At 41.9% G+C, this 18,088-nt stretch overlaps 1 protein-coding gene across 1 annotated transcript in view; it reads right to left on the reverse strand.

Moving 5' to 3' along the window:
* NOX4 (NADPH oxidase 4) overlaps positions 1–18,088 on the reverse strand; it is a 157,973-nt gene that overhangs the window by 53,881 nt on the left and 86,004 nt on the right. Inside the window, exon 13 of the mRNA XM_058186635.1 lies at positions 5,017–5,098. Within this exon, the coding sequence (XP_058042618.1) occupies positions 5,017–5,098 (82 nt within the window). The remainder of the gene's footprint in view (positions 1–5,016; positions 5,099–18,088) is intronic.

The following is an 18,088-nucleotide window of genomic DNA, read 5'->3' on the forward strand; positions in this document are numbered from 1 at the left end:
CGTTTTAGTGATTCAGCCACTAAATATTTGCTTTTAATTGTTTTTAAATAGTGTTTATTTATTATATTTATATTATAGTGGTATGTGTATTTTAATATTGGCTGTACACCACCCTGAGTCCTTCGGGAGATGGTGCGGTATAGAAATGTAATGATAAATAAATAAATAAAAAAATTCTCCACCATCTTGTCAGAGCTGAAGAAGCTTCTTGAATGAGAAGCAAAACATCTTCAAAGAAAAAAGCAAGAAAGTCCAGTTGCCTCCTGAAAAAGCACCTTTGGGAAAACCACGACCTGGATGACTGAGAATCTCTACAGACTTTTAGCTATACAGTTTGGGATAATCACCTTGGAATGATGTGGGAGTAGGAATGGATTTCCAGAGGAAAAAAATTGCAGACTACAGGAACTATTTGCACTATTCAGGTGACCCTGAGGACACAGATAAACCTCCAAGTGGCCTCAATGACCCTCTAAAAAGGATGTAAATGACTAGCTGTCTGCAAGGAATATAAATCCTTCCATTCCCCACCATCCAGTCAGAGCTGAAGAAGCTTCTTGGATGAGAAGCGAAACGTCTTCAAAAGAAAAAAACAAGAAAGTCCAGTTGTTTCCTTAAAAAGCACCTTTGGGACAACCATGATCTGGATGACTGAGAATCTCTACAGACTTCCACTAAAACAACCTTGATAGATATCGATGGAGATTCTGTCTTCCAGGTTATAGTTATCCCAAAGATGCTATTTCAAAAGGCAACTGGACTTTGGTTTCCCTTCAAGAGGTTTCACTTCACATCCAAGAAGCTTCTTCAGTTCTGACTGAGTGGGATCTACAACAATGTGTCATGGTCAACTCACAGTAGCCAACTTATTGCAGCCAACTTGCCACAGGACAACTTGCCTTGGCCAACTCACCGCAGGATAAGAGTTACACTAATATAAAAGAAATACAGGAATAAAATCATTAAAGAAAAAAGGAACTTCTTGGATGAGAAACGAAAGATTTTCAAGGAAAAACAAAGTGTAGTTGCCTTTTGGAAAAAAAAAACAGCTTTGGGATTCAGAACATAGAAATAAGTTTGAGTTGAGCTGGTGTGTCAAACTGTGACATCACTAATCAAAGAGGAACGTAAGGCAGCCCCCACCCAATTAAACTGGCTCATCCTTTGCAATCTTCTGAATGCCATTATTAGACAACTTGATAGATGAACATCTTCATCCCTTTTTCAGGAGGAAGCTTTTGGGGTTGATGTGAACACTTTCAGATCAGTGGTGTGATATTTAAAGACCTCGAGGCTGCTCACTCCTAAATGAGAATGGATACGGAGTCATGTCGGATTTCATTCTCAATCTGTATCCTTTGGTACATGATGAAAATAAGAAAAGAAAGGGGGGAAAGTCTAGGTCTGAAGATCAGACTAACAGAGTTGGAAGGAACCTTAGAGGTCTTCTAGTCCAACTCTCTGCTCAAGCAGGAGACCCTATACCATTCCGGACAAGTGGCTGTAAAGCACTATGAAGCGATATATAAATCTAAGTGCTATTGCTGTTTAAGAGTCCCAATACGTGCGCACTCAATGTTCGCCAGGATTTCTTAAGAATCCGTGTATATTCTATCAATAGTCTTCAGCTTATTCGTTAATGAGCTGCAATGCCAATGACTCATTTCCTGTAACGAGCAAAATTCTTCTCTCTCTCTTAAATTAATGGCATTATAAACAGCAGTCAACGGCTCAGAACCACATAGGTAAAGGTTTCTCCTTTAATTAGCTGCTCAAGAGGGGCTAGAAACATGCACGGAAATACAAACCCACCCACACACTCAAGCCATCAGCCTCCTTACGGAAAAAGATTTCAGCCAGTTCTTGTTCCCTGTGCCGTAATGAGAGACTGTTATCCTTTCAAAGAGTGTACGGCTTGTAATCTAAAGCAGCATGAGACTGTGGTTCAAACAATACGGGGGGGTTTTCAGAGAAGGTCCCACTGCCCACTGATTTGACGGAACTCAACAAGGAGCTAAAATGTGCAGTCCATTTGGCTCTTACTTCCAGTAAACATCAAGAGCAGGAGCAGTGGGAAGCTGTTCTTTGCATGTAAATTACACAGTCAAAAAGTTCTGCTTTCTTTTTTTTTTTTTGGCAAGCAATCATCCTACACTCACACCTACACACAGCTATTATGACAATATCTGGATCCTGCCAATCATTTCAACGCAGCAAGGGAGGGAGGGATGAAGGAAGGAAGGAAGGAAGGAAGGAAGGAAGGAAGGAAGGAAGGAAGGAGGAAGAGAGAAAAGAGGGAGAAAGGAAGGAAAGAAGGATGAAAAGAAAGGAGGAGAAGGGCAGAAGGAAGAAGTGAGTGAGAAAGAGGAAAACAGCCTTAAAAGAAAGAAGCAACTTTCATTCTTTTGCAAAATTCAATTCATGTTACACTTTACACGTAAAATATTTAAATAATTTAATCAGACCGCCCAGCTTGAACACTGCGATTCTGAGCAGTGCACATACAAGCAAGCCAAAACTAACTCAAATTAAGACAAACTATTTCAATTAAAACTTCCAAACTGTAAACAGGCAACCAGGAACTCGCATTCGTACCCCCTCGCTCAGAGTTTTCATTTCTTGCAACTAACCGGAGGCCCTGTGGCTGTGTTAAAATTAACTCAAACTGAGTACTTTTCCATGGTCTGGGAGCTACCAAGGAACAGTATGAGCCTCATTCATCTGCCTTCTAATTGTCTGAATATGTTCTTCTGCCTTTTGCTTTCGTTTCGCAAAAATTTAGTTAGAAAAACTACATTTTTTTTTCAAAAACACAAGAGCTCTGTTTTTATTTCCAATTCTAGACCTGATCTCGATTTTTTTTTTAAAAAAAAACAAACTTTAATCGGGCAGTTCTTAAATCAAGTAATCCTCGCCTTCCATTGCTACCAACCTGCCTTCCATTGAGGACCTGTATACTGCACGAATCAAGAAGAGGGCCGTGAAAATATTTGCAGATCCCTCGCATCCTGGACATAAACTGTTTCAACTCCTACCCTCAAAACGACGCTATAGAGCACTGCACACCAGAACAACTAGACACAAGAACAGTTTTTTCCTGAAGGCCATCACTCTGCTAAACAAATAATTCCCTCAACACTGTCAGACTATTTACTGAATCTGCACTACTATTAATCGTTTCATAGTTCCCATCACCAATCTCTTTCCACTTATGACTGTATGACTATAACTTGTTGCTGGCAATCCTTATGATTTATATTGATATATTGACCATCAATTGTGTTGTAAATGTTGTACCTTGATGAACGTATCTTTTCTTTTATGTACACTGAGAGCATATGCACCAAGACAAATTCCTTGTGTGTCTAATCACACTTGGCCAATAAAATTCTATTCTATTCTTTCTTATATTTTTCCACTTCGTGGCAATGCTTTGCTACTTTTCTAATACAATGATCCTGTTTTTATATAACAAATACCAATAGCAATAGCATTTAAGACTTATATACCACTTTACAGCCCTCTCTAAGTGGTTTACAGAGTCAGCTTATTGCCTCCAACAATCTGGGTCCTCATTTTACCCACCTTGGAAGGATGGAAGGTTGAGTCAACCTTGAGCCTGGTGAGATTCGAATTGCCAAATTGCAGGCAGCCGGCAGTCAACAGAAGTAGCCTGCAGTGCTGTATTCTCACCATTGCGCTACCATATAAATCACTATTTCAGTTTCAAATTAAGTGGTAAACCTATAGCCCTGTCCTTGGAAAGAAACATTAGTGAGTTCAATTAATATTTCTTGGGAGAAGTCACCTCTGGAATGCTAATAGATTCTGAATTTTTAATTTTATAACAGGGCGGGCGGAGGGACAATACAGGAATCCTCAGCGTCTGACCGCAATTGAGTGCAAAATTTCTGTGGGTAGATGAGACAGTTGTTAAGTGAGTTTTGCCCCATTTTACAACCTTTCTTGCCACAGTTGTTAAGTGAATCACTGCAGTTGTTAAGTTAGTAACACAATTATTATGCGACACTGTTTTCCTCATTGACTTTGCTTGTCTGAAGGTGGCCAAAAAAAAGGGTGTGGGGGTCATATGACACTACAACCATGATAATAAATACATGTCAATTGCCAAGCGTCCGAATTTTGATGATGTGACCATGGGGGATACGGCAACTGGTCATAAGTATGAAAAACAATCAGAAGTCACCTTTTCCATTGTTGTCGTAACTTTGAACGGTCACTACATGAATGGATGTTAAGTCAAGGACTACCTGTAAAAGAAAATTAAAAAGGCCAACGACTCCTATTCAATGATACAGATAACAACAGCAACAATGACCACAACAACATTGGTAGCAGAAACAGTGGTGTGCATTTGCTAAGAACTGTTCTAGGGAATATATGTATATGCTCTGTGTGTGTGAGAGAGAGAGAGAGAGAGAGAGAGAGAGAGAGAGAGAGAGAGAGAAATAGAGGGAGGAGAGAAAGATGGAGAGGGGAAGAGAGAGGGAGGGAGCAAGAGAGGCCACAGGAAGCTAAAACCATCAGGATTCTACTTTGATTGTATTGTCACTTTATTGGGTTAGAAATATTTATTTCTGATAAGTTTAATATTTTTACGCTGCCCAGAGTCACTTTCAAATGAGGTGGGGTGGCAAATAAATTTAATAAACAAGTAAATATACTTGAAGACATAATGATACTAGCAAACCTGCTTCTCATTTATGTTTGCAGAAGTTCCCTCAAAGTGTATGAGCTTGTAAACAAAAATTATCCAAAAATCTATATCAGGAAAAAGTTGAACTCTCTCATACGTATAAGTTACACAAAGAAGCATGTGTTTGTTGTTTAAGCATACAGGGCCGAGCAAAATAAGGTATATCTCGCCAAACTAGGTGCTCAAAAGATGCCGATCCATCAGTCGATTATCTTCCAGCAAGTATTCCCCACCTCACTTTCTAACATGAGTCATATCAAAAGTTCCCCGTTTTGGAAATTCTTCCTGGATTTACTTACTTAGGATAACATCTTTGATGAAAGACTGGCAGAATCTCGGCATCCCAACTTGAATGTACCAGCAGCTGATCTCGAAATCTCTCTGTAAAATGATGGTAATAATTATAAACGAATGCATAATATTTTGAATCGGCCCTACCAGCACCGTCACTGAATTTATATCATGCCTATATAAATAGCACATAAGGCCATAAAAACTGATATGGTCAGGTAATAATAGCAGGTGGTGAGAAATGTTTGACGACCGGTTTGATCTACTGGTTAGGCTATGTGGAATATGAAGTATTGCTTCTAAAATAATGTTTCATTACAGTGATGGGTTTCAAACTTTTTAGTACCGGTTCTGTGGGTGTGGCTTGGTGGGCGTGGCATGGCTTGGTGGGCGTGGCTTGGTAGGCATGGCACGGGAAGGATACTGTAAAATCTCCATTCCTACCCCACTCTGGGGGGAAGGATACTGCAAAATCCCCATTTCCTCCCAATCAGCTGGGACTTGGGAGGCAGAGAATAGATGGGGGCGGGGCCAGTCAGAATTTTTACTACTGGTTCTCCAAACTATTCAAAATTTCCACTACTAGTTCTCCAGAACTGGTCAGAACCTGCTGAAACCCACCTCTGTTTCATTATAGCTTAAATAAGAAACCAGAAAGTTAAGGGACTTTTTGAAAAATTAATTAAAACAGTATTGTTCCTACAGTTAACAACGTGGTTCAGAAAAGTCCAGAAAGAGTACAGGGGCTGGGGTGGGGAGGGTGGTTCCTGAGCAATAAGTTAGAATGCACATTTCAAAATATAACCAATTTATGCAAAAGAGCAACAGAAAGTTAGGATTTATGCAGTGATGGAAATCAGGTAAGATGGCAAGAGAAGCCCCGTCTTGCTCCATGCGCCCCAAAATAATAAGACCTACCCAAAAATAAGGCCAAGTGCTTATTTCAGGATTCAAAAAAAAATATAAGACAGGGTCTTATTTTTGGAAAAACACAGTACATTCACTTTGCAACTGTGTTACTATCTTAACAACTGCAGTGATTCATTTAAAAACTGTCTTGGTTAGCAACAGAACTCTAGCTGGACTTATTGTTGCCATAAGTCAAGGACTATCTGTACTATAACAATAAATACAATGGCAATAAAGTTATCTTATATTATCTATGGCTCAATTGCTTCTATTTGACTCCTGTTCCCAGCAAATAGATCAAACAAAAAAGGAGTTTCTTTTATGGTTTCATTAGGAATAAAATCTTAGCTGGATTTCTGGTTTGTTCCTGTTCTAAAAAGGCAAATGTTGAGTTCAGAATAGATATAAGCTTTTAAGCTTTTTTATGCAGAGGTACAGGAGAACATTACATCAAATACCTTAGATTTTGGCAACTTTGAAATGTGTGGACTTCAATTCCCAGAATTCCGTAGTCTGGGGAACTCTGGGAGTTAAAGTCCACATCTTTAGGTTTCCAAGGTTGAGAAACATTATCTTAAAACATTTTTTTTTACAGATTAAGAGTTGGAAAGGATCTTGTAGGTCATCTAGTCCTACCCCATGCCCAAGCAGGAGACCCTACACCATTTCTGACAGATGGCAGTCCAGTCTCTGCTTCAAAGTCTCAAGTGATGAAGCTCCCACAACTTGCAAAGGCAACTTCTGTTCCATTGGTTGATTGTTCTCACTGTCAGAAAATTTCTCCCTTATTTCCAGGTTGAATCTCTCCTTGTTCAGTTTCCATCCGTTATTCCTTGTCTGGCCTTCAGGTGCTTTGGAGAATAGCTTGATCCCCTCCTCTCTGTGGCAGCCCCTCAAATGTTAGAAGACTGCTATCATGTCTCCCCTGGTCCTTCTCTTCACTGGACTAGCCATGACCAATTCCTGCAACTGTTCTTCATATGTTTTAGCTTCCAGTCCCCTAGTCATCCTGGTTGCTCATTTCTGCACTTTTTCTAAAGTCTCAACATCTTTTTTATAGTGTGGTGACCAAAACTGGCTACAGTACTCTAGGTGTGGTCTTACTAAGGCTTTATAGAGTGGTATTTGTACCTCACGTGATCTTGATTGTATCCTCCTGTTAATGCAATTTAGGATAGCACTGGCTTTTTTGGCTGCCGCTATACACTTCTGGCTCACATTTAGCTGACTATCCACTAAGACTCCAAGATCCCTCTCACAGTTACTGCTATTAAGCCTGGTTTCCCTCAGTCTATATGTGTACTTTTGGTTTTTCTTGCCTAAGTGTAGGGCTTTACTTTTCTGTACATTGCATTTCATTTTATTAAACAGGGCCCAGTGTTCTAGTCTGTCAAGGTCCATCTGGATCTTCAGACTATCTTCTAAGCTATTAGCTACTCCTGCCACCTTAATCTTGAGAACATTTCAGGAAAAAAAATAGCTATTTTTTACCCGCAGCTGCATTTGTGATTCAGTAATGCTGTATAACTAAACTGAGCTGCTTTCTCTGGGAGAATTAAAAAGAGTTACGGAGTTATGTTGATGAAATAATCAAAGATCATTTTATAAAAATAAAACTCGGCTGTTAAAAGCACCAGCGTTATCGTCAGCCAGCGGAATACATCAACTCTAAGAACTTAAAGAATAAAAGATCTTCATTCGTTAGTTAGTCAAAAGAAAATACTTTGGTCTAAAACCTATTGAAGAGAAAAAAGAAGAAAGGAAGGAAGGAATAAGAAGTTCTTTTTCTTCTAAAAATATAAACAAGCAGGATAGGCTTAATGGGCTCAGAAGAAGAAGAAAAAACCATTTTAAAACATGTATGCAAAGGGGGAAAATCTTGAAGAATCAGATGGAAAGCAGTTTAAATACAGGTAATCCTTGATTTATGACCACAATTGAGCCCAACTGTCAAACCTGAAGCTGACCTGACTAAGGCCATTTTGAGGCTTCAGTGTTGCCATGCTGGAGCTGAGGGATGGGGAGGAAGGAATAGAGATAGCTGGGGTTTTGTAGCCAAAACAAAATACTTTCTCCTGGGAACCAAGGTCATTCTCACAGGTGGCTGGAGAGAGGAGGAGTGAAGTTACCAGGCAACTGGGTGGCACCTTGATTGGACCATGTGACTGATTGTTAGGGGAAGGGAATTTTTTTTTTTACTTTTAATTAGGTGAAAATCATGGGAACACTCAGAGTCGGTTTTCACCTGCCTGTGATATATCCAAATAAAACTATTCTTTGAGAAGTCTACCTGCCTCGGAGTTCTATTGGTCATGGGTGCATTACTTGGAACCTGTCATGTCCCACTCCTCCGCTGACGGCCGGGTCAGGGAAATCCGAATCAGGCGTGCCTCTGCAGCTCTGCCAAAGTCCTAGCAAAGTCCTCAAGGCAGGCAGGAGACCAGAAAGTGACTTCAGCAAGATATGTTCAACTTTGCCTGACTCAGAGAATGCCAGAAAGCAGATCCTTTATATAGGCCATGGGGTGTGGCTCCATGACTCAGCACTTATCCAGGCCTGCCCCTCCCTTCCTTCTGACGCCGCCGCCTATCAATTCTTCTGAAGCGAGGGTCACTCCAGTCGGCAGCTGTTGGTAATTGACCTTCCTCAGGCTCACATGCTGTGGGGGAGGGGGAGGGGTCTAGTTGCTCCGTTTGCCTGGGCATGGAGCCAGGGCTGGGGCCAGGAGGTGCTTCCTCCTCCTCAGCCTGTCTGGGCATGGAGCCAGGGCTGGGGCCGGGAGGTGCTTCCTCCTCCTCAGCCTGTCTGGGCATGGAGCCAGGGCTGGGGCTGGGAGGTGCTTCCTCCTCCTCAGCCTGTCTGGGCATGGAGCCAGGGCTGGGGCTGGGAGGCATACTAGGACATTCCTCAGCGTTCGGAAGCAGATAAGAAGGCCCCGGCTGCGGTGAGAGCGGGCAAGACACAACAGAACCCTGACACCAACAATTTTATTGCTAAGTGAGGCACATTTTATGTTATTTTTAGTAATACAGTTGTTAAGTGAATCTGTCTTCCCCATCGATTTTGCGTGTCGGCAGTTCGCAAAAGGTGATCACATGACCCCGGGACACTGCAACCGTTATAAATATGAACCACTTGCCAAGCATCCGAATTTTGATCAGGGGACCATGGGGATGCAGCAATGGTCAGAAGTGTGAGAAACGGTCCTAGGTCCCTAACCCTAACCTTAACCCTAACCTTTATGGTTTACTGCAAATTGCTTTTAAATGGAAACATAATGAAAACATAATAAATATTTCCAGCCTCTAAAAGGGAATTTCGGGGGTGAAATCCTACCGGTTCAGACCGGTTTGAGTGAACCGCTAGGGATTATGGGCATCAGTTCACCGTACCAGTAGTAATTACCCCTCCTTGGCCCCCACCCACGCCTGGCCGGTTGCTGGTCACCTCTTCCGGCTGCTCGATATTCCACAGAATTCAATGTTAAATGCAGCAGAGAGAATGCTAAGTTTTCTCCCCCCATTCAGAACAGAGCTGCTGTCCCTTTAAGGTAGTCCCCAGGAGGGAGGGAGCCGGGAGGGAACCATAGAGGGAGCAGCAGCTCCACTCTGAATGGAGGGAGAAAAGTTAGCATTCTCTCTAACACAGAATTCAATGTTAAATAACAATAATAACAATAATAACAAACAAGTTGGAAGGGACCTTGGAGGCCTTCTAGTCCAACCCCCTGCCCAGGCAGGAAACCCTAAACCATCTCAGACAGATGGCTATCCAACATTTTCTTAAAAATTTCCAGTGTTGGAACATTTACAACTTCTGCAGGCAAGTTGTTCCTTGCAGCAGAGAGAATGCTAACTTTTCTCCCTCCATTCAGAACGGAGCTGCTGCAGTCTGTCCCTTTAAGGTTGTCCCCAGGAGGGAGGGGGATGGCGGGGAGCCGCTGAAATTGAGCTGTTTTTTTGTGAAAGGCAAGAAAATGGGGAAGGGGATTTTCCTGCCTGTCATCCATTCCTCAATCTCAGCACAGACTGAGGGAAGGATGGTAGGCAGGAATATTCCCCTCCCCATTTTCCTGCCATTCGCGACAAGGAGTGGCTGGGAAGGGAGGGGCCGGTGAGGAGCGCCTGGATGTGAGTGATGTCGAGTTGGCCACGCCCACTCAGTCACATGACCTCTCCCCCCCCCCAACAAGCCATGCCCACAGAACCAGTAGGGGAAATTTTTTAATTTCACCCCTGGAACTGATGTTCCTTGGTGCTCTCTGAGCTTGCTTGTTTTCTTGCAGGCGTTTCATTACCCAACTAGGTAACATCATCAGTGCTGGTAAGAGGTGCAGTTTGCTGTCATTTTATATTCTGGTAGCTTTCCCTGTCAGTGTTAGTGAGAGCAGTCTTGGAGATAATTTGGTTGGGCTGTTTAATGGCTCTTTGGCAGTTTCTTGATTGGGGTATTGTTTACTTCAGGGGTCTCCAACCTTGGCAACTTTAAGACTTGTGGACTTCAACTTCCAGAGTTCTGAATTCTGGGAGTTGAAGTCCACAAGTCTTAAAGTTGCTAAGGTTGGAGACCCCTGGTTTACTTGATTGTTAGTCTGATGTTAACCTTGGTAAAAGTTAATCTATGTTGATCTGAGTGCTGATTGTTGGTGAAGAACTGATAAATAAATAAATAAATAAATAAGGAAGGAGGAAGGAAAGAAGGAAGGAAGGAAGAAAGGAAGGAAGGAAGGAGGAAGGAAAGAAGGAAGGAGGAAGAAAGGAAGAAAGGAAGGAAGGAAGGAGGGAGGGAAGGAAGGAAGGAAGGAGGAAGGAAGGAAGGAAGGAAGGAAGGAAGGAAGGAAGGAAGGAAGGAAGGAAGGAAGGAAGGAAAGAGGGAGGGAGAGGGGGAGGGAGGGAGGGAAGGAAGGGAGATTATAATGAGAGTGAGGGAGGGTCTGAGGGAAGTCCTGCCTTAGCACTTGGCCACCACAGGTGCCCCCCCCCCGACACAAGTGACATTGAGCTGGCCATCACACACACACACACACCCCTGAGGTCAAACACAACCCTGATGCAGCCCTCAATGAAATCAAGTCTGACACCCCTGGCATAGTCTATAGATGTTGTTAGTGTCCTCCCTCTCTCCCTCCTCTTTCCTTTCCTTCCTTCCTTCCTTCCCTCCCTTCCTCCTTCCTTCCTTCGTTCCTTGATGGCTGATTTGTCAAGAGTGCCAGGTTTCTAGAAATTCCCTAACATTTGGGAGGGCAGGGGGAACTATGCGAAACAATACCCCAATCAAGAAACTGCCAAAGAAGCCAACAGCTTTTCTCTGTTTCCTACTTGAGCAGGGGGTTGGACTAAGAGACCGCCAAGGTCCCTTCCAACTCTGTTATTCTGTTAGCTTGTTATGTTTCTTTTCAATGCCTATGTAAAACATGTGTGTGCAAGAAAGAGACAAAGAGGGAGGAGGGGCGGGGAAAGCATTCCTAGAAAGTTAGAATATAAATCCACGAATCCTTTGAGAAACATAAATGTTTCTTCTTGCTTCCAATTAATGGGAAGCGTACAGCTGTAGCAACATAAATTGCTATATATGAAATACACCAGGGGTCTCCAATCTTGGTCCCTTTAAGACTTGTGGACTTCAGCTCCCAAAGTTCCTCAGCCAGCTTTGCTGGCTGAGGGACTCTGGGAGTTGAAGTCCACAAGTCTTAAAGGGACCAAGGTTGGAGAGCCCTGACCAGGGGTGAAATCTAAAAATTTTCCCTACCGGTTCTCTGGGTGTGGCTTAATCGATGGGCGTGGCTTGGTGGTCAGATGACTGGGTGGGCCAATAACAATAAATAATAAAAATAATGAACAAAGTATAAAAAACAATAAGAGGTACCAAAAACCAACTTTTACACTTTACACACACACAACATAACACAACTGACTCACACACAATGTAAAAGCAGCTGCACTTCACACTTCACACAGCCACAAAAAGCTCAAAAACCAACTTTCACACTTTATACACACACACCACAACACAACACAACTGACACACACACACACACACACACACACACACAATACCACATAAAACTTTCTGAGATTTTGTGTGTTTGTGTAGTTAGAGTGAAACACTACAGAAACACACCAAATCTCAGAAAGCTGCACAAATATTTTATTTTATTATTAAGGTTTGTGGACTTCAATTCCCAGAGTTCCTCAGCCAGCTTTAGTTGCTCAGTGATGAAATAGATTAGTTAAGTTTAGATTAGTTCTGTCTGGTGCTGAAAGTGAAACTGGGGCTTTCGGGCTGGGAAAAAAGCCATCCGGTCGATCAGTAATCAGGTAAGTGCCTTAGAATCTCTTAAAAGGAGGTTTTCTACATATTTTCTACAGAAAACATGTTTTTTAAGGTTCTGCTGATGAGGAACTCAGGTGAGATCACCAGAGGAGCCTTAAAAAATTATTTTTTAAAGTTTAAAGGCTCTGCCGATCACAGCTGAGGGGCGGGATCCTCAAAGGCTTTTTTTTACTTTTAAAGGCATGTTTCGGCTGAAGAAAAAACTGCTTTTAAAAGTAAAAAAAAAACCTCTGCTGATGGTGTGGCTCAGCAGAGGCAGGGGGGCGGGGCCAGGGATTTTTGCTACCGGTCCTCTGAACCAGCAGCTGCCATCGCTACCAGATCGCGCGAGCCAGTCCGAACCGGGAGCATTTCACCCCTGGCCCTGACATACACAATTAATTCCTTTTTCATTAGCAGGAAAGAGATGCCTGAAATTAGAGGAGATGAAGCATTTAAAAAAAAAATGAGGAATGGGAATATTATTTACATCCCCCATAAGAGACTTGTGTTCTTGCAAACATTCAGAATTGTATTCAGGCTGTCCTCCACTTACGATTAGTTGCTTAGTGACCATTCAAAGTTACCTGACAAAGAGGACTTACAAGCCAGATCTGAAGTTCTGTCAGTCACCCTGATTCATGTGATCGCACTTAAGGTGCTCAGCAATATGGCTGCATTTAGGGCCGTTTGCAACCATTTACTTCTACTTTTGGCAAAACTGTGCCATAGTGAACAGTGGTTCGCTTAGCGGCCACCACATTTGGTTACCTACCGCTGCAACTACCATTTAAAATTGGGTTGGTCATGTGATGAATCTGGTTTTTTTTTAGACTGTTATGACTTATAATTATAATGGGAAAACTCCATTAAGTTGCAACTCAAGGATTACTTGTGCATTGTTGTGAAGTTTCTGCTAAAAATGGACCAAATGTTTAATCATGGATAGTTTAGAGCACAGTTTTTTTCAAACCTGGCAACTTTAACATGTGTGGGCTTCACCTTTCCATGCCAGCTGGGAAATTCTGGGGGAACTGAAGTTGACACATGTTAAAAGTTGGCAAGTTTGAAAAACACTAGTTTAGGCCATCAGCTGTTGGAAAATATTAGGATTTTATCCTGGTTCTTTTTCCTTTCATCCTGATGAACTTGAGTTGAAACTGACAACGATTATTCCACCGAGCTAACTCTGCTCATGGTGACTCATGGCTTAGACACCTATCGATAGGCTGACTGTAACATGCTCAAAGGAAGCTGCCCCTGAAGGGTGTTTGTATGCTGAACAATTGGGGTAAAATTGTTGGCCAATAAATTGGATGGATGGATGGATAGATAGATAGATGGAGATAGATAGATCGATAGATAGATCGATAGATAGATCGATGGATCGATCGATGGATCGATAGATGATAGATAGTTATAGATCGATAAAGATAGATAGATAGATAGATAGATAGATAGATAGATATAGATGATAGATAGATGATAGATAGATGATAGATAGATAGATAAATCAATCGATCGATCGATGATAGTTAAAGATAGATCGATAGATTGATAGATTGATAGATAGATAGATAGATAGATAGATAGATAGATAGATAGATAGACAGACAGACAGACAGACAGACAGACAGACAGACAGACAGACAGACAGACAGATCAATGTTTCTCAACTTGTGGTCCGCAGACCTCTGGGGGGCTGCAGTATCATCATAGGGAGTCCACAAAGGCTTGGAGAAATTTTATGTTTAAACCTTGAGTTAAATCTTGGGGATCCCTGACCACAAAAGGTGTTTAAAGGGGGTCTGCCATGAAGAAAAAGTTGAGAACCACTGCAGTTGATAGGTGCATGTTGCAGCTGATCAAGAATGGTGGTATGAGCAGGGGTTTTTTTGGGGGGGGGGCCTCTCAATGCGCTCATATACTGTAATTCTGCTCTTCTGCGATCTGTCTTGGTTCCCCGTAAGCTGCCAAATCCAATTCAAAGTCCTGATTACCACCTACAAAGATCTACATGGTACAGGACTATCTCTTTGCAAGACTACAAATTCCCCCTTGTTTCTGTCTGCCCCACACAGATCTAGTAGTAAGGCCGCACTCCAGATCGATTGCCTTAAACACGGGCATCTGGCTGAATCTCACAATTGTGCCTATTTTGGGTCTGCGGCCCCTGTCCTGTGGAACAGCTTCCCCCAAGAGCATCTCTCCAGACCTCCAAACCTACTGTAAGGATCTGAAGATCTGGTTCCTGAACTAGGTTTTTGAGCCAGGCAGTTCGTGAGCTCTTTTGGCGATATGGTTTGGTTTTAGGGCTTGCTGTTTAGCCAGTACATCATGTTATAATGGTTTTAATCTTTGTGTGTTGGCCAGAGGTCGTTACTGTAGGACAGGCAGCTCTATAAATCACTAAAGTAAAACTCACAGAATAACATAGAATAACAGAGTTGGAAGGGATCTTGGAGGTCTTCTAGTCCAACCCCCTGCCTAGGCAGGAAACCCTACACCACTTCAGACAAATCGTTATCCAACATCTTCTTTAAAAATTCCAGTGTTGGAGCATTCACAACTTCTGGAGGCAAGTTGTTCCACTGATTAATTGTTCTAACTGTCAGGAAATTTCTCCTTAGTTCTAGGTTGCTTCTCTCCTTGATTAGTTTCCATCCATTGCTTCTTGTCCTGCCTTCAAGTGCTTTGGAGAATAGCTTGACTCCCTCTTCTTTGCGGCAGCCCCTGAGATATTGGGACACAGCTATCATGTCTCCTTAAAACAACTTAAACTTAAAACAACTTAGAACTTTGCAAAATAATAGAAGCAAAACTGGGGAAGGAGATATCTTTGTCACAACCTCTTTTTGCTCTCCTTTTGTTTTGGATTTATTATTACTATTACTATTATTATTACTAATATTATTACTACTACTACTACTACTACTACTACTACTACTACTATTATTATTATTATTGAATAAAGGGAGCAATGTAATGCATAAAAGTCGAATAATTCAGGGAAAGAATCCTGAAATAAGGGAAAAAGGAAACAGATTCTTTCAATAGTTGTTTTGGAATGAACGACAGTAGTGAGTCACTTTTTCTGCAGCTGGATTCCCAGTAAACTTCTGCTAACTAAGGCTCAGGGGGACCCTGTCAGAGAAGGGCTGTGAGAAAGGACCATGCATTTCCCAGGATCTTGTCTCTTTGAAGCTTATGTTTCTTATTATCATGCAGTGCTCACTGACAGAAATAATTGGGGAAACGCAGGAGTATATCCTCTAGAGTTAAGCTTGAAGGATCTCAAACTTAGAACCTTGCTATTTTATTTTTTTAAATTTAGAGACATTCAGATGAGGTCTCCTACTTGGTATGCATGTCTTGGTGTGCTTTTATGTGCATTTTTAATTGTTTATTTTGAATTAAAAACAAAACACCATCTGAGTTTCTCTGGATTTTTCAGGATGGCCAGATTATTAGCAATCTGTCTAAAACAGGAAGATGTTCCGTCCAATCAAATACAAAGGGAAAAGAAAGTATACGAGGTGATGGAGTAGAAAACCGGAAAATGAAATATTTATAGGACATCAAGTTTATAAACTCCTAGTTTTGCAGCATAGACAGAGCTATCACTCATTCAGGGGAAATAGGAAGGAAGGAAGGAAGGAAGGAAGGAAGGAAGGAAGGAAGGAAGGAAGGAAGGATGAATGAATGAGTGATTGAGTGGGTGGGTAGGTGGATGAATGAATGAATGAATGAACAACGAACGAACGAACGGGTGGGTGAGTGGATGGATGGATGAATCTGTATTGTTCTCCTAAAAGCTAGTAAGGATAGGACCTGGAAATCCTAAATAGCAACACATTCCTTTTAACTTCGAAGCTATCATAGAAAAGGCCGTATCCATCATCTAGCTATAGGAGATAAAGAAATTCCTTTAACTTTCAATGGTTCCAAGCCATTTAACACTCTAAAGATAAAAATTAGCATGTTGAATTGGGTTTCAGAATCAACTGATAAAGGAAGCCACACATTTTCGGACAAGATATTTTCTCCTTCGTCGTTCCACCATGCATGGAATCAAGGGGGCACAGATTCCGATTCAATGATATGAAAAAAGTGCCTAAAAAGCAAGGAGCATTTCGGTCAATAGAAGATGCAATTACTAAGAGAGGTGGTAGGTTCTCATTCATTGATTATGCTCAAGCAGAGATGAGGCAGCCATCTGTCAGGGCTGCTGTAATCTGTATTTTTGTGCCAAATAGGGATTGGGATAAGATAGCCTAAATGGCCCCTTCCAGCTTTCAGAGGCTAGACGGCCATCTGTCACCGATGCTCTAATTTTTATCCTGGTACTGTACAGGAAGTTGACGTCTATGATTTGACTGTAATTCCCCTGTTTCATTGTCAGCCAAAGATGACAGTTTTGTTTAAGTGATTGCTGCTCCCTCCCCCCGCCCCGGCTCCCCCACTGAAAAACCAATTTATTTTTCTCCCTACAACTATGAAATCTAGGAATTGTGGGAGGCTTTCTTGATTGTGCTTGAAGAGTTTCCATAATCATTTTAAGTTAAGTTGTTCGTTTTTGTTTTTTTTTAAATTGCATTTATATCTTGCCCTTCTCCGAAGACTCAGGGTGGTTTACACTGTGTTAAGCAATAGTCTTCATCCATTTGTATATTATATAAAAAGTCAACTTATTGCCCCCAACAATCTGGGTCCTCATTTTACCTACCTTATAAAGGATGGAAGGCTGAGTCAACCTTGGGCCTGGTGGGACGTGAACCTGCAGTAATTGCAAGCAGCTGCTGTTAATAACAGACTGTCTTACCAGTCTGAGCCACCAGAGGCCCTTTATGTCATGCTGGCCACACGACCACGGAGATGGCTTCGGACAGCGCTGGCTCTTCGGCTTTGAAACAGAGATGAGCACCGCCCCCTAGAGTCGGGAACGACTAGCAAATATGTGCGAGGGGAATTTTTACCTTTTAGTAGGATTTGATTCCTTATTAATAACCTATGACTATCATTAAGTGTTGTATCTTATGAGTCTTGATGAATGTATTTTATTTTTCTTTTATGTATACTGAGAGCATATGCACCAAAGACAAATTCCTTATGTGTCCAATCACACTTGGCCAATAAAGAATTCTATTCTATTCTATTCTATTCTATTCTATTCTATTCTATTCTATTCTATTCTATTCTATTCTATTCTATTCTATTCTATTCTATTCTATTTGCAATCATTGTCACAGTCTCTGCTCAGAAGTCGCAGGCTTATTTTGTCCCTCTATCTCCTTCCCTCAAAATCTGAATCAAAGCTATCCAATGGTAGTCACTAGTGATTACATTCTCCAACACTTCATCTATTTAATCACATCCCTTGGGGTACCGGGGAGATATATTGCTCTACCGGGAGCTCCTTCTTCTTATTGCTAAAATACAGCAGGCCACAAAGGTCAACAGTGCTGCTGTGTGCTTTCTTGGTTGACCTTAACAAATCTAACCAATAAATCTTTACCTTTACCTTTACCAAGCAGAGACCAATCCAGGGGTAGATGAGTCCCTTGACATTCATGGTTTAAGCTAGTAAGACATAAAGGTAAAGGTAAAGGTTTCACTCACACATACGTGCTAGTCGTTCCCGACTCTAGGGGGCGGTGCTCATCTCCGTTTCAAAGCCGAAGAGCCAGCACTGTCCAAAGACGTCTCCATGGTCATGTGGCTGGCATGACTCAACGCCAAAGGTGCACGGAAAGCTGTTACCTTCCCACCAAAGGTGGTCCCAATTTTTCTAATTCCATTTTTTACGTGCTTTCGAACTGCTAGGTTGGCAGAAGGTGGGACAAGTCACAGGAGCTCACC

The sequence above is a fragment of the Ahaetulla prasina genome, chromosome 5 (genome assembly GCF_028640845.1).
Source record: "Ahaetulla prasina isolate Xishuangbanna chromosome 5, ASM2864084v1, whole genome shotgun sequence".
NCBI classification, from domain to species: Eukaryota; Metazoa; Chordata; class Lepidosauria; order Squamata; family Colubridae; genus Ahaetulla; species Ahaetulla prasina.